We start from the raw sequence: 17,051 nt of genomic DNA on the forward strand, positions 1-17,051 counted from the left end.
ATTTGTGCATAAAGTGTATAAAAGGTTTAATCCACTCATCCTGATGTAATGTTATAGTTCATGCTCACTAAAATAAAACCAGGTGTAATTTTGAGTGGCAGTTGAACATTTTGTGATGAATCAGACAAGACAACAGCAGTGTTCATAAGAAAACAATGTATTTACAAAAAGAGCATCACGTCTAAAACAAAGGAAACACTACATGTACCTGCTGATGATAAAACTCTATAGATTTAATATGACAGAGCCAGTTTACTGCTCATTAACTGTACGGGGAAGTCATCACAGACCCTCGGCTCAGTGTCCCTCAACATCAACATAAACAGATCAAGAATAAAGGGCTATTTCACGCTTTTCTTCAACATCCTGCAGACACCACTACTTCATCTGAAGGCATGAGATAGAAAACTTCTTCTGCCCCTTTGGGACATGGATTTAAGTTTTTCTTTCAGCACTCTTGGTTTTGATTTTTTTTTAAATGGAGGAAAAAAAACAAGCACAACAAAATGTAAACAAGAAAGAATACTATTTAGACGAGAGAATGATGTTCTGTAAAGCAACAACATGAGACGCGCTTGCAAATAAATAAAGCAGCTATCATCATCAGGCTAAAAGTAACCCATCAAGATAAATCAGAATTATTGTCTATGTAGGAAGTAGAGGTGTAATGGTACACAAGAATCTTACAGCTCAGATTTAATCTTTTCGACCATTTTCAAAGTATTGTAACAAAACCGGAGAAGGACTTACAGCCAGATATTCTTATCAGTGACAGAAGTTCAGCGAATTATTTTCCACATCATGGGGAAATATACAGAGTCACATAATTAATTCATGATGATGCTGACGTTCATCATTTTGGCACCAAACCAAAACATGCTGTGCGAAAAGGTTCGTTACAGTTACGTGTACTCTATCACCGCTAGCAGGAAGGATCTGCAGCCCTTGAAGCCCTGCAAATGAAATTTCCGTTCATCTTTTGTAAAAAAGATAAAACTTCTGAGTACAGTTTATCTTCATACTCAAAAGTCATTATTCGAATATTGATTATGATGAAATTAACAACAGTGTTACATGTGTTTTGTCTGTGAAATACACGCCCTCTGCTGGTAAGAGTTGAGGGATGCGCCCCATGTTGTGTTGACACGTTATAAGCAACATTAAAAACGTTGAATGAGTTAGATTTTCATGGTCGCAATAACATTTGACCATATTCTATGTTTCAGAGAACTCCCAAATTTACTAATTGCACCTAAATATTTTTTTCTGTAGAGTAATTTTATCTCCTTCAACTTATTATTCTTCTCTTTGGTGCGACAATGATTTTATCACACTACATTTTAAGCTGCAAGAGTTCTAATAAGTGTTTGTTGTTATTTATAGATCAATTTATTTAAAGAGACAGTGCATACTAATGAGTTAGGCATAAGAATAATTTTGATTTGTAGTCCTTTACAGGTCATATATAATCTGAAAAATAGGCATGTTAAGGACAGAAAGGAAATGCTTATGTCGAGTTCATCCACTCATCCACTTCTTCCATTCATGGCAAGAGAGAGCGCAAATAACTGCTCACGAGTGACTTATCTCAGGTACATAAGACACTTATTTGCACCTTTGCAGGACTTTGAGGGCTCTGTAAATGTCAACAACATAAAATACAGCAACAAAGCTTAGTGATTGGTTTAGATATTGTGCCATTTTTTTAAATTACTTTATTAAAAATGTCTTATTATGAATTGTGATTTATTTATACTATAAACCACATTCATATTTCAGTTCAATAAAATGTCTTATTTCAAGTCAAAAATGACACCTTTGTTGTTTTTAATGAGAAGAAGAATCTTACAATGGGATAGGAAACTAAACTTGATTCAAACACTTAAAAATTTTTTTTTTTCCTTATTCCCTTAGGAGATTTTTTTCAGTCAAGCGTATCGTTAGTTCAGACAGGCCACAAAGTCAAGCTCTAACAACTTAGCTGTCATCATCTGTGCAGATCAGCTGATTGCTCGGCTGACTCCTGTGTCTGCCTCCTATTAGAAAACTGCATTCAGAGCGGGCTATTTAAACAGCTCTAGTCCAACCTCCTTCCTGCTTCCTCTGCTGGCATTTTGCAACCCACCTCCTCCCCACCTCCTTCTGTCAATATATTCATGCCAATTGCTCTGCTCTGTTGGGGTTTTTAGTTTTGCTGCTGCTGCGCTCCCTGCTTTTGCCATTCACGATGGCTCGTGATGGGCAGGAAGGTGCGTTCTTCCTGCCTCAGGCTTTCCACGCAAGCACGTGGAAGAGCAGGGAGTCCCAGAACAGAACCATACGGGCAAATGAAACTGTGCAACTTAATAAAGATTATTTTGACAAAGTGGTCCTGACTGAACTCATTTTAAGAATCTCAAGTCTTAATTTTAGCTCATAGTATTTTTGAATATGTCATATAGGGGTTATAGGTGACTATGGCTCATATCAAGTCTAATAAGAAGAAATAAAAAAACGTTGGCTGAGTTTTGAGTTTTTGCAGTGATCCAGCATCAGAGCAAGCTGTGCTCGATAATGGATGAAAATGCAAAGTAATGTGAAATATCTTTCATAGGGTTTTTTTAGGAAGTGAGCTCTTTTGCATAGTGAAATCGTCTCAAAATTGGCTTCTAATCAAAGTTATAATGGTCTACTGTTTATAAAACCAACTTAAAATTAAAAGTATCCGCCTCTTTTATCCATAACTGGAGCATTTTCCCTTTTAAAAACATTGTCAGTCTTAAATATCCAATCACAGTGGAGCTCCAGTTTCTCTTGTTAAGGGATATTTTGCTCCAGTTGAACACACGTCTTGTGTTGAGCTTTAAAGAACATCATATGTTTCACTGTAGCTGCCTTCAGTCGCTCTGTCAGACCCTCTGTCACTGAGCACGTCAGATTCACAAGCGTATAAAGATGCAGAGAGACTAATAAAAGATCATCTGTTATTCCCAGGATCCTGAACACTTCAGGTTACATTCAGGACACGAGATTATCACTGTTTATAAGAGAGAGCTTTTATAAATGTCTCACTTTGCTTCCAGAGGTCTAAAGTTTACTGTTTCCAAGCCGAGCCATCTCCTTCCATGACAGATCATGGGAATAACAGTATTTTCTTTTCATAAAGCAGATTATTCACCAGAAAACAAACACTCAGTAGGAATGTGCCGCAGTATAAAAGCAAAAATGTAGAATTCCTCCTCAGTTATGATATAAAAATCTAAACATTTAACTCAAATATGACTAAAAATACAGAATAAAACTTCAGTTCCCATTTTTTACACCTACTTACTGTAATTCCCGTATCGTACAGAGAGACGGCGCCCTCTTTCTGATCCCTTTGGCAATTCATACTGTAAGTGTGTTTCTAGAAAACATCCAGGTCCTTGTTTCTGGTTGGTTTCAGCCTGTGACATCAGAGCTGAATACACAAGCTCTGAGCCTTCTGATTGGTCCATCTCACAGCTCCGTGAGTCTTTGACCCTTGACTTTGATCCATCCTGAGAGTCCCCCTCTTGAATCGGGGGTAGCTCTGATCCCTCGCCAACATCACGCCCTGTCCTGATCAGCCGCTCACAGAGAGTATCAGACGCTGACGGAGACGTGGCGGGAGGAGGCTGAGCGGCGTTTGATGCGTGAGCGCCGCGGCCTGGATTCAGGCTGACAGCTGCACAGAGGCCCCAGCAGCAGCCACAGGTAGAGGATGACACAAGCCCAACACGACGACATCTTCACCCAGAAGGTCGACCAGCTGCCGTGAGTGAAAGTGGTCTCCAACACGGCAGACTCGTAGCTGCAGGAGGAACCGCACAGATTAGCTCCATCAGGTAAAAACACACACACACTATGTTTGAGTAACCTTTACTCACCTGAACCAGTTGGTGAGGGTCATCATGACGTACAGCGACGCCAAGAAGAAGACGAAATGGAAGAAGAAGTAGCTGTAAGCCACTCTCTGGGTCTCGTTGTGGATGACCTTCTGACAGCCTTTGTTCTCATCGTCAATCACAAACTCCTCGTCAGCTGAAAAAAGACGGTATAATAAACTCAGGATGTCTCACATCAGAGCAAAAACAGCACCTACAGGTGATGAAGGTTTAGGAAGTGATACAGTTCACACTCTCAGTACGCACCCTCGTCCTCCTCGGGGCAGCAGAAGCAGCAGGTGGCTTTCTGGAACTCATAACGGTAAACTTTGATCATCCAAAAGGGACCGAACACCTCGGCTAGGTAGGAGGCTTCATTACTGAGGATATGAGGTGAGAAACATGTGCTCAGACACTGATGGAGCTGTAAAAAGTTGAGTTGTTTGACAGTAACAGAGGAGTTCACTCACCACGCAAAGAGGACGCAGCAGTACATGATGAACGCTCCGATTATGGCCACAGCGTTGCCTTCGTTCTGGATGCCATCTTGGCCCACACTGGGGTAGCAGACGGTCATGTTCATGCCCTGATACACAACTGACAGAGAGAAGAAGACAGCACCATTAGTTAAATCATCATACAGAATCATACTGAGTGACATTTTAATGCAGCAACCATGTTATCCCATTACATTATGTTGTTTTGAATCGTGTGGTATCAACATATCAAATTAAATCGCTTGGCCATGGAGCAGGTTTACGGTAAAAGTAATGTGTTACATTTTATCTCTGTTCGAGATCTTTTCGAGATTCATATCAGAACTTTACAGGATCTTTCATGATCTTTTCAAGATCATTTCTAGAACCTTTCAAGATCTTTATTAAATCATAACAGAAACTTGGAGATCTCGTCAAGATCTTTTCGTGATCTTCGGAGATCTTTTCGAGAACCTTACAAGATCTTCGAGAGATCTGCACTGGATATTAACAGAAACTTTCCAAGATCTTTTCAAGATCTTAACAACCTTTTTCATGGCATCAACATAAAATGCTTTCACATCTTTTCAAGATCTTTTAAAAAAATATCATCATGAGAGCTTCCTTAAACCTTAACAGAAGCTTTTTAAGATCTTTTGAGACCTGACATCTGCATTAAATCTTTAAAGAAACTTTTCAAGATCTTTTGGGATCTGACATCTTATTAAATCTTTAGGGAACCTTTTAAGATCTCTTCAAGGTCTTAACAACCTTTTTTATGGCATCAACATTAAATCATTTGAAATCTTTGCAAGATATTTCCCAGAACCTTAAAAGATAATCATGAGATCTTCCCTAAATCTTAACAAAAAACTTTTTAATATCTTTTGAGATCTGACATCTGCATCAAATCTGTGAAGAAACGCTTCAAGATCTTTTCAAGATCTTTTCAAGATCTTTTCAAGATCTTTTTGTAATCTTTTTGGGAACCTCACAAGATCTTTTGGGGATTTTCATTTAATTGTAGAAACTTTTCAATCTCTTTATGACATTGTTATAAAATCTTAGTCACTTTTCCAGATCTTTAGGAGATCTTTCCCAGAACCGTAAAAGATCTTCATGAGGTCATTAAATCTTTAGAGAAACTTTTCAAGATCTTTTGAGATCTGACATCTTCATTAAATCTTTAGGGAACCTTTCAAGATCTCTTTAAGATATTTTTGTAATATCTTTGAGATCTTTTCAAAAACCTTACAAGATCTTCATTGAATCTTAACAGACACTTTTCAAGATCTTCTAGAGATCTTTACAACACCTATATGACATCTTTATTAAATCTTTGAGGGAAAGTTTTCAAGATCACTACAGGATCTTTTCAAAATCTTATTGAGATCTTTGTGAAATCCTTACTTAAACTTTTCAAGATCTGTTCTTAAGAATCATATATTATCCCACCATATTATGTTTATTTGTATTGTGTAGTATCATCATATCAAATGGCCATGGGTTTGATATTACAGTAAGTGTATTGTGTTATAGTTTATTCTTACTTATCATTTAATGTCTTTGAGGGATTTAAACAACCATTTAAAAAATACTTGGATATAAAACATGAGAAGAAATGTGAGGAGGGACAGCTGTGGCTTTGTGGTGAGGTCTGTTGTCTCTCAGTCAGAAGGCAGTTTATGGGATGGGACACCAAAGTAGCCCTTTAAACAAACCCTCACTTTGACCCTCAGAGACGCATTAAACAGAGGTTTTACAGGCACGACGAGAAAGAGGAGAGAGATACAGAATCAGGAGTCTCAGAAAAATTTGAACGAAGGATTTTGGGGAATGTATCTTGTGAATATCTTAATGACTTTCTCTTTTTTCGGAAATCAGGCTTTTTCCTTTTTCCACAGCGGCCCCACAGAGAAAGGGTGTCACATGAAGGTCATGTGGAGGTCAAGTGTTGAGTCACTTTCTGCATTTTTTTCTCCTTCGTTTCATTTCCTGGGAAATTCCTCTCTTTCCTGTTAAAGGGGGTCTCAGCTGCACTGTCCCTGCTGGCTTTCTCAACCATGAACTCAGCCTCTGGACAATCTCTGCGGCCAATACATGGACATCACGAGGACACTCACAAACACACACACACACACACACGTACAGAAACACCAATAGGCGTTTCAGACGACCATGGATTCCTGAGAGGTTTAATGTTTGTGTGTCGTGGAGGAAAGCAACCTGAGCACAATGAAAACACCAGCTAATTACAGGACTAGGATTATCATATTCTCTCCCTCTCACACACACTCACACACTCACACTCTCACACACTCACACACACACACACACACACACACACACACACACACACACGACACACACTTGGGTCAAGAGCCGTCAAGGAAGAGGGGGGCATGTCCTGCTCTAGGTGGCTTTTGGATTGCACTTTGAACTAATTCTTCCTTTTTGGTGTGTGTGTGTGTGTGTTTGTGTGTGTGTGTGTGTGTGTGTGTGTGTGTGTGTGTGTGTGTGTGTGTGTGTGTGTGTGTGTGTGTGTGTGTGTGTGTGTGTGTGTGTGTGTGTGTGTGTATTATGGTGAGGTAATCAAGCAGTTTAAGCCTTCCAGGGACAGACGAGGCAAACAAGAGAGAAGACGGTAAAGAGGATGGAGATCTCTGCGTCTGGAACACACACACACACACACACACATACACACACACACACACACACACACACACACACACACACACACACACACACACACACACACACACACACATTCCCGCTGGCAATGTAACCATGACAGGTGATGCACCCGTGAATTAAAGCAGCTGAAAAAGGAAACTCAGCAACAGTAGGTGGAAATTAAATATTGCAGAGCAGTGGAGTGTGTCAGGCTGTGTGCGTGTGGTAATGTATAAGTGTGTGTGTATGTGTGTGTGGTTCACAGTCTGAAGTGAAAAGGTGTTTTTATAACAGACTAAGAGTGCATATTTTCTCAACGTGTTGCTACAATGTCCTGCACTGCCCCAGGACTCACATACACACACATACACACACCTCCTGTTACTGTACACACACATACTGAAGACGCATACTCACACACCTATGGGCCTCTGTGGACATCTGCAGATACACTGCAAAAACACTCTAGTATTTTTATCCCATTATGAGTCAAAACATCTCATTATAACAAAATTAGAGATATTACACGATGGAAAATTTAGGGCTGTAAAAGAAGTCGCCATAAATTTTAAGATTTAAGTTGTAATATTACAAGACAAAAAAAACCTAAAACATAAAAAAAAGAATTTGCCTAATTAAATCTGGAGTGAATAAAGTTATAATCTTTGGACACTGAAGTTGCAGTTACATGAAACAGGAGTCGTCATTTCAGGCTCGGGTTAATCAATTTATAAGCTACTCTTGTGATCTGCCCCTTAAAAATAAAATGCAATAAGTGAAGCAAAGACTAAACTTTTGACTTTATTCTCACAAATGTAAAACTTTAAATCTTCATATTCTTTTTTTAACCCCAAAAGGTGGCCCTAAAATGTCATTCTGAAAAGTTACAAACAAAAAATTAAAAGAACTAACCCTGCGTGAAAATAGATGCTGATACAACACTAATGTATGCAAGCTTTACTGTTTCAAAAAGACATCTTTCTTGCTGTATTCTAAGCTTTTTTTGCATTGATAATAATTTAGTTCTTCTTTTTTGCTTGCAGTACTTGCAGTACTGAGTTTGATGAGAAACTTTGACCAGCACACAGAGAATCTGAATTCAATGGAAGTCAACAAAGGTCAGCTATCCTAACAGACACACAAAAGTTGAAAAAATAAGTTAAGTATTTTTTCCTTTTTTAACTTCAGCTATGAGAAATAAAGCTATAATGCCAATGATACGACTGATTTGTGATGCAAAATTTATGATGACACAGTACCAGTAAATATAGAAATAAAAAGAACCACGAAGGATATCACAAGGTGGACACCTACAAAGCTATATCAACGAGATCTTCATGAAATCTTTACAAGATCTTAACAAGGTTTTCACTTAATCTTTACTAAAACAAAAACTTTTAACAATCTTTTCTAGATTTTTCAAGATATTTAGAAGATATTTATGAGATCTTTATGACATCTTCATTAAGTCTTAGAAACTTTTTTAGAGGTTTTCGAGATCTTCACATCTGATCCCTCCTCAACATCGCACCCTGTTCTAGTCAGCCACTTACAGCCACTTTTTAAGATCTCTTCAGTATATCTTTGAGATCTTTGCAAGATCTTCTGGGGATCTTTAAAAGATCTTTATGAAATCTTTACAAAAACTTTTTGAGATCAGAGTAACAGACACTTTTCAAATTCTCTTCAGGATATTTTCAAAAATATTTACAAGCTCTTCTCGAGATCTTGAAAAGAGCTTTATATCTTTACAAAAACGTTTCAAGACCTGCTCAAGATCTTTTCAAGATCCATGTGAGATCTTTTCAAGATCTTAACCAGATCTTTTTTCAAGATTTTTTCGAGAGCCTTTCAAGATTTTCACGAGTTCTTCATTGAAACTCATCAGAAACCTTTTAAGATCTTTACAATACTTTTACGACATATTCATTAAATCTTTTGAGAAACTTTTCAAGATGTCTTCAAGATTTCTTCTAGTACATTTCATGATCTTTTTGAGATCTTTCAAGAACCATACATGATCTTCACGAGAATTTCATCAAATCTTATTAGAAACTTTTTCCAGATCTTTCAAGATCTTTGCAACTTTTTATGGCATCTTCATTTAATCATTAGAGAAACTTTAAAGATCTATTTGACAACCTTACAAGATCTCTTCAAGATCTTTTCGAGAACCCTACAATATCATAATTGAAGTTAAAAACAACACTTTACTAATGTCACAGCTTTTCTGTGTCCGTTGGGGAGAACCGATCTCTTTTGACCTCTGTTGTGGTTGTACTTTCATTGTGTCGGGGCTTTTACTAATTGTCTGACACCTGCATGCCATCATAGAATTGACCAAGAATAGTTTATGAGGGATATGACTGGAAATGATACAAGAACAGAAAGACACACAACTAAATGAAACACTAAAGATTACGAGAAACTCAAAGATGCAGAATGACCAGAAAGGGAAAAAAAACACCAACATAAAAAAAAACAAAAAAAAAACAAACCTCATCAAGATATGCAAACAAAAATGGGTAGTTTAAAACACTAAAGTCACTGCAAAAGACTAAAAGCAACAGCAAAATGCTTCTTTTTTCTACAATTATATATTGATATACTACACAGACACACAACACAATGACTAAGGGGGAAGGAATGATGAAAAACGCACCTATAATGAGGTAAAATCACATAAAACAAGAAGAATCACACAGTAGCTGTAGCCAGTAACCATGTTTGCAAATTAACCGTAAAGAGACGCAAAATGACCGCAAGAGACACAAAATAACTATAATTGTCTTGCTCTTTTAAAAAGTGGCATCAAAGCATCACACCAGTCAGTTTGATACCTTAAAAAAACAACCCGAACAAAAACTTTTGTCTGTTTTATGCAGAAATATCCATTTTTTCTGCATTGTGATTGTTGAGATGCTGCAAACGAAAGACGTCAGAGGAGGAGCTGTATCTCTACACCTCAAACTCAATCCTCATCTCTATTTTGCATCACAGAAACATTTCCTGCCATTGCAGCCAATTTCAGCGTCTACCCAGTCAACACACCACATGCACCAACAAATATCCTCCACAGCAGACTGTAAACAGCTTATTTCTGCACCCTGTTTCGTTTGTTTGTGCTCAAACTTCTGGTCTCATCTGACCCCGAACACATCCTGATAAATAAGTCTTTCCCGGCAGATCTGAACACTATGTTGCACTTTATCTGTTCATCCGCTGTGAGAACATATGTAATGACGCTGCCAAGTTTGTGCTCCTCTATTATTATGTTGTCAATGGATCCATGAGGAATGTGAAACAAATATCCTTCAGTCTGCCCTCACCACAGGCCACCAGCCCAGCAGGCAGCATGTCAGAGCACATCTCATCCCAGATTATCTGTGAGTGTGTGTGTGAGTGTGTGTGTGTGTACGTCCATGTTTGCATGCATGCCATTAAGATGTAAACCCTGGATAAGACAGGGGGCCTCTGACAAGCTGCTGCACTAATATCTCAGTCATGTGGAGCCTCTTTGTCTTACCTGGAGCCAACAGGTGAGTCATTATGAGGCAGTTAAAGGTAAATTATGGAGGATTTTATCATGAGTGTGTGTCTGTTGGTGTGTGTGTGAGTGTGTGTGTGGGCTCTTAAGTCAGAGCAGGATGGGATGATGAAGTGCTGAAGAAGATATTTTGATTAATTTTATAAGAAGAGGCTTTTGTCAGGTAATAAAAATGAAAAGATAAATTCAGATTGATGCATGTTGATGAGTTTAGGTCCAATAAAGAGCTGTCACTCTGTTTGCTCCTCATTTCATAAAGACTTTGAGGAGTAAAAGACAGAAAAAGGCAAAGTAATAAGTGTTATTCGAAGAGAAAAACAAGGAATCATCTTTTAAAAACAAATAAAAATGGAAAAGTGCTTACGGCAATTTTTCAATACCTGGCGTATTTCTTGTCAAGGCAAGACTAAGTTTTTCACTCAAAAAAAGTGGTAAGAAAGTGTATTTTTTAATATCTAAGTAAAAATACAGTGGATTTTTATCCTGTTGCAGCAAAGATTGTGATTTCAGACACAGACCCAGTGCATTTTGTATAAATCTCAAAGGATTGCTGAGCATGTGCATCTGTTAGATGGGTCTTTACCCCAGGTTTAAACCCTCTTTTGAGAGTGATTTCTGTGCGTTCAACAATGAGGAGTTTCCGTGCAGATGTGTAGCTCTATCTCCTCCATGTGGAGTTAAAAATCCAGTTAGCTACAAGCATTAGCTCTGCTCTGGTGATTGTGACTTAAAGATGCTATGAGGAGGATCTGTTTTGATTGCACTCGCGCCACCTTGGGTCTCTGCACACTGTCGTAAATTACTTTTAGTGAGTCATGTGTTTGTTTTGGATTTAAATGGAGATCGGATCAAAACAAAGGTAAGGTATTTATCAGTACAGCTATGTAGTGCCACTGTTTGAAACGTGACATCAAGCAAACATTGTAGCAGCCGGCTATATGTAGTGCTATCGGCAGCCCCAACGTATCTCTAGGTTAACGAGACAACAAGGAAACACTGTCAGTTTGTATGTAGTTTAGTAGCAGTGCTCCAAGACATGTCTGTAATGTGTAACGTTAGTAAATCCTGGTTATGTCCTGTCAGACATCTACCAATCAGAGCTAACGTAACCTCACTCTTCATTTTATTGATAGACTCTCAAGTTTGAACAGACCACTGCAGAATAACTGCTGACTGTGGGTTGGAATGGACTTTAGCACAAACAGTTTAGCCCCACTGTTATACAGTGATACACCCCGAGCTAAAGGCTAATTAGCCTTTAGCTCGGGGTTCCACCATCTTCTGGGTAAAATACTTCTTGGAGGGTCTCATTCACCTAATTTCATGTTACATAAGAGCTCTGAAGTTGTCTCTGAGTGTGTCTGTGTTAGCGGTCGGTGTGTCAGTGTTGACCCTGAACAGAGACCAGAGCTGAGCGTCTCAGAGGAGCTGCAGAGGCCTGTGTCCGTGTTTCTGCTCTGTGTCAGCTTGGTGAGCTTACTTTTCTCTGGCGGGCGGCTGGACAGCGCGGAGAAAGTCAGGTACATGACGTAACAGCTGATGATGGAGGCCTGGAGGAGTCCGGAGCGTGGCTGCTCTGCACAGACAGAGAAACAGATAGTCCAACATGAAAACCTGAATTAATGTCCTCAGTCGTCTTCTGCAGCAGCTGCATGTCCCAATAATAAAACCCAAACATGTGCAGACCTGCACTCAGGGAGTAAGAGATGATATTAGCTTTGCTCTAATTATTATTATCTGCAGCAGCGCTGGTTTTAACAGGAGGAAGTTTGCACGACTGGAGATGCTCTAAGTGTTATTTCACAGGCGAGAGTCAGTGACAGACGAGCAAACGTGTTTCATCGACTCACTCTGCTTCACGCACGGCGTGACAGCTATGAAGGACATGAGGCCGCAGAGTCCCAGGTTGATCCACAGCAGAGCCTTGTTGAAGTGACAGGCGATGGGGTGTGTGTAGTACTTGTACATGAAGGTGAAGGCCATGGTGGCGATTGTGTAGAAGAAGAGGGTGGCACACGTCACCGCCAGGTACCAGCGCTTGTTTTCTGCCGCACCAGTCAGCCTGAGAGAGGAGGAGACAGAGAACAGAGAATGACACCCTGCAAGGACACGCTTTATTCTTCAAGTTTCCTGGACATTTTCCTGCACCTTTCTAAGAAATTGCATCATGACTTAAATATACAAAAAATCTGGCTCATGGATGCCCAAACTGTAAAAGCCCAAACAAAAACAATAACTGTTGGATCCAGCTTTAGACTCAAGTGTCACAGCGATTTGACAAAAGAGAAAGCTCCTGCCCTGATCTGATCGTCTCACCCTTTTCTGTGAAAGATTAAGACCCTCTTTAAGCGTCTCTTACAGAGAGTGAGTCAATATTAAAAAATATGATTCAAATAAAAGCTGACAGAAACGATTTCTGTAAATGAAAATCATCCCAAAGAACCAGAGGATTTAACCACAAACATGCAAATTGAAATTAAAGCCATGAACTCTTAAAATGTGGATCACAGCTCCAGATGTTGGGACGGATGAGGCGGGCGGTGCTGAATTCAATCTGTGTGATTCACAAAGTGATGGAGGGCAGGAGACGAATCCGTCATCACAATGAAGAGACAGAGTGTCGTCTCCAGATGAGGACCAGGCCGCAGTCTGGATGTTTATATGATAGGGGCCTTAAATAACATGTTGTTATCCTGTCTGAAACACGACTCGACAAAAAGATGATTTTTCAGAAAGAGTAAAAACTGATGATTCCTGTGTCAGAGCATTTTCATAGAAATCTTGCATTTTTACACATATCTTGCATTATTATTTTTGGAACAGACCTTTTTGAGGAGTTTACCGACCGACCCAGGGATGTGATCCAAATGTGATCATAAAATCTGTTGTTTCATTACGTTGAGCATGAATCTTCTGCTGCGACATTTGTTTCTGTTTTCCTTCGGTTAATCCTCCACATGTTGAATCTGGCTGCAGAGCTTTGATCCCATTCAGACACAAGAGAGCCAGTGAGATTAGTCACTGATGATCAGTGATAAAGTTTTGCTGAAGGCAGGTACAGGTTTAAATGAAGACGGCTTTGTGTGTGGGGGATATTATCTCTCTATGTCTATGAAAGTTCTTCAGCCGTTTACACAGATCTACTCTCTAAACTTTTAGATGCTGCAAACAGGTAACATCAGAATCTTCTCTAAAACAGAAAGTGTCTTTATTTCCTTTGATCTATCTTAGTTTCTTGTCCAAATTTTAGATACTTTCCATGTCAGGATTTAAAGCCCTATAAATCCAAACTGACCCAGTTATGATAGTTTCTTATTCTGACTCTCTGACTCACCAGTTCTTGTTCCAGGTGTGTGCAAAAGCCGTGATGAGGATGAGTTGGATGAGGATGAAGGCAAATCCTCCCACCACACCAACATAATGCCACGCTGAGGAAGAGATAGGGAGGAAAAGATGAGTTTGATTTATTTCAGTGAAGCGACAGAGGGATGAGAAAGAACAGAAAAAGAACGAGAGGGAGAGCTGTAAATCATCCAACGCTCTGATCTCAGACTTGTATCATCTACAGATTTATTGTTCCAAAACAAAGAGGAACCACGCTGCAGAGATTTACGATCCAATAACTCACAGAGGAGTCGGAATGGAGGTTGAATTCAGGAGCAGATCTCTGCCGCCCTCTAGCAGGACACAGAGGGAAGTGCAACAACTGCTGCACCATCACATTTATTATCTGTGTGGATTTAATAACATCCTTAATCAAGTGTTTTCAGCTCAAACTGATACAAATCCATCTATCCAAAAAAAAAAAAAAAAGATTATAAGATAAAAAGATTTTTTGTTAAAATAATGATCAAATATTTCCAAATTTGGTTTCATAAAGGAGAGAAAATTATAAGTTTCTTCCCTAAAGTGATGATATTCTTGAAATAATGACCGTGCTTTCCAGACTAACAGATTCCATCTACAAAAAAAAAGAATAAATATCACATAATTTAAGCTATTTTAACCAAAAAAGGTCATTTAGTGTCTCCAAATACTGTTTTAATCATTTTAAAATCATGTCTCCATATTATAAACCGTTATAGCTCTTATAATCATAATTGAGGTGTATCTTAAATAATTAGTAGTAGCTCAATAATTTCCATCTGCTGTCTAAGAAAGTGTAATAAACTTCAAGACAAAGTTTGTCGTGAAATTCTGAGCTTTTAAGACACTCAAGCTGAGGAATAACAAAATTCATCTTTGTGAAAAATACTTTTTAAAGTGTGACTCCCAAAACAACAAGCAAGTGTCTTGGTACATCTCCAAGATTTTAGGCTGATGGATTTTGTAACAACAGACCTTCCAGCACACCCAGTTATCCTGTATTATCGTTTTCCAAAAATGTCCTCTGGTAATGAGTCACCAACAGTGTTGGGGAAGTTACTTTTGAAAAGTAGTGTTTGCTCATTACACTTTACTTCTGGAAAAAGTAGTCCCTTAGTTTACTTAGTTACCCTCTATAGAAAGAAACTTGTCAAGTTACTCGTTACTTTAATGTTACTTTTATGGAGCTTGCTTTGGGCAGAGCCCCATCTCATTTCCTAAATGTGTATAGGCCTGCATTAAGTTCTGCTATGGAGGACATAACAGGTAATTATTTTGCGCTCTTTATTTTGAAAAATGCCACTGAGCACTTGACAAGAAAAGCAATAATGCCATGATGACTGACTGCTCTCTGCGTGCTATTGTGAGTACCAGTCCCTGGGGAAAGTAACGCAGTGCCCAACTGAAAAAAAAACTATGTTTTGTTACCATATTTTCAGTAGTAACACGTTACACTACTCCTTACCCCAAAAAGTAGTTGCGTTACTGTAACTTGTTACACCCAAACCTGGTCACCAAGTCTCTTTTTCTCAGTCAGATAGATTTCTGAAACAGCCTGACAGAAACAGCTGCTCACCGTGCAGGAAGGACTCTGTAGGGATGAAGAAGGCAGCAGTGCACGTCCCCAACAGCGTGATGAACTTTAGGAACCAGAATCTGACAAACAGTAAGAGGAAAGAGTGAGACGACACAGAAACAAATATTAACTTTTATACTTGTTTTAACCCAAAGACTAAAATTTTAACTTTTCTCTCTTTTCCGCCTCATTTTTAAGATTTTGTTTTATTTCTTTCTAATTTCTGTCATTTGTGGCTTTAATGGTTTTAGCTTCCAGTTGTTTGTTTACATCTTTTTAGAATTGTTATTCATTTTTATTCTTTGGTTTTTAACCTCGGCAAAACTTAGTTTCTTTGCCCGGTCTTATTCCCTTTTATTTTCTTTTATTCTCTTTAATTTGTTGTTATTTGTTTTAAGTTGTTTTTACTATGTTTTCTTTTATGTGACTGTTTTCCCTTATCTATTTTCATCCTTTTAATTTCATCTACCTGTGCAGCACTTTGTTTACAGCTGTGGTTGTTTTTAAATATGCTTTATAAATAAAGTTGGTATGGAATGGCATTTTTATTCTTCACATTTAGTTTTTCTTACTGCTAAATTTGTTATCATTTCTCTAATGTAACCCTTTTGTGACCCTGGTAAAGTCAACGTGATATATGGATTTGTAAACCTGTAGAAAAGTGAGAAATATAAGTTAAAAGCATTTACTGCCTCTACAAATGAGTGTTTTATCTTATTTTCTATCCATTTCCTCTCTGTTAAGTTGTTCAGTAGAAATATTTAGAATCCTTGACAGACATCCAGAAGGGAAAAAATCATGAATTCTAGTATTTTAAGATTTTACAAAATAAAAAAACACTACCTATGAGCTTTGTCTGTAAAAAAAAAATTACTAGCATTTTAATTTTTCCTTCTTTAAATGACTTGGATAACATTAAATATTCAGTGTAAACCCTTTCACCAAAAATGTAGACACAGAAAAAGTTGCCAGCATCACTTAACTTGGGAAACAAAAAATTAAAGCTCCTGTGAGAATTTTACATTTGTGCAAAAAAAAAAAAAAAAAAAAAGATAGGGAAAAAAATCCTGATGTCTTAATAAAACAGCCTATGTACAAGGCAAGATCAGCCATAGGGGGCGCCAAAACCAACACAAACTGAGAGTTCCTCACAGGAGCTTTAAAGATGCGTCTGTTTTCTGATGATTTAAAGAAACACTTCAGCACAGGGATGCTGTCTAACATATCTGGCCTGACCTGCAGTCTCTTTAGCCAAAGAACCACAGATTGAGTCTTTAATAAAATCCCAGCATGCCCCTGTGATGGTCTGCTGCTAAAGAGGACATGCGGCCTCTCAGTGGGGCACTGGGTCACTCGCTGACCCCCCCACAGAGCAGCCAGAGCCGTCACCTCTGCCAAAGACCCTGAAACCTTTCAGTGACGCTCTGATAAGAGTCTTGTGAGTAGATTTAAAGCAGAGAAGACAAGTCGTACAAATCCTAATCCGGGCGACGTCACGCCTCTAATCATCGCAGTGGAAAGTGTGAGAA

At 38.6% G+C, this 17,051-nt stretch overlaps 1 protein-coding gene across 1 annotated transcript in view; it reads right to left on the bottom strand.

Annotated features, from left to right (window-relative positions):
- Positions 1 to 232: 232 nt before the first annotated feature.
- Positions 233 to 17,051, bottom strand: part of serinc4 (serine incorporator 4) — a 38,453-nt gene continuing 21,634 nt past the window's right edge. Inside the window, exons 5-12 of the mRNA XM_074665958.1 lie at positions 15,523 to 15,602; positions 13,915 to 14,008; positions 12,431 to 12,642; positions 12,061 to 12,156; positions 4,355 to 4,481; positions 4,152 to 4,264; positions 3,888 to 4,041; positions 233 to 3,811 (exon numbers count right to left, since the gene is read on the bottom strand). Coding sequence (XP_074522059.1) covers positions 3,604 to 3,811; positions 3,888 to 4,041; positions 4,152 to 4,264; positions 4,355 to 4,481; positions 12,061 to 12,156; positions 12,431 to 12,642; positions 13,915 to 14,008; positions 15,523 to 15,602 — 1,084 coding nt within the window. The 3' untranslated portion in view covers positions 233 to 3,603. The remainder of the gene's footprint in view (positions 3,812 to 3,887; positions 4,042 to 4,151; positions 4,265 to 4,354; positions 4,482 to 12,060; positions 12,157 to 12,430; positions 12,643 to 13,914; positions 14,009 to 15,522; positions 15,603 to 17,051) is intronic.

Source organism: Halichoeres trimaculatus, unplaced genomic scaffold (genome assembly GCF_033239565.1).
Source record: "Halichoeres trimaculatus isolate MK-OKI-2021-1 unplaced genomic scaffold, fHalTri1.1 fHalTri1_scaffold_3, whole genome shotgun sequence".
Lineage (NCBI taxonomy): Eukaryota > Metazoa > Chordata > Actinopteri > Labriformes > Labridae > Halichoeres > Halichoeres trimaculatus.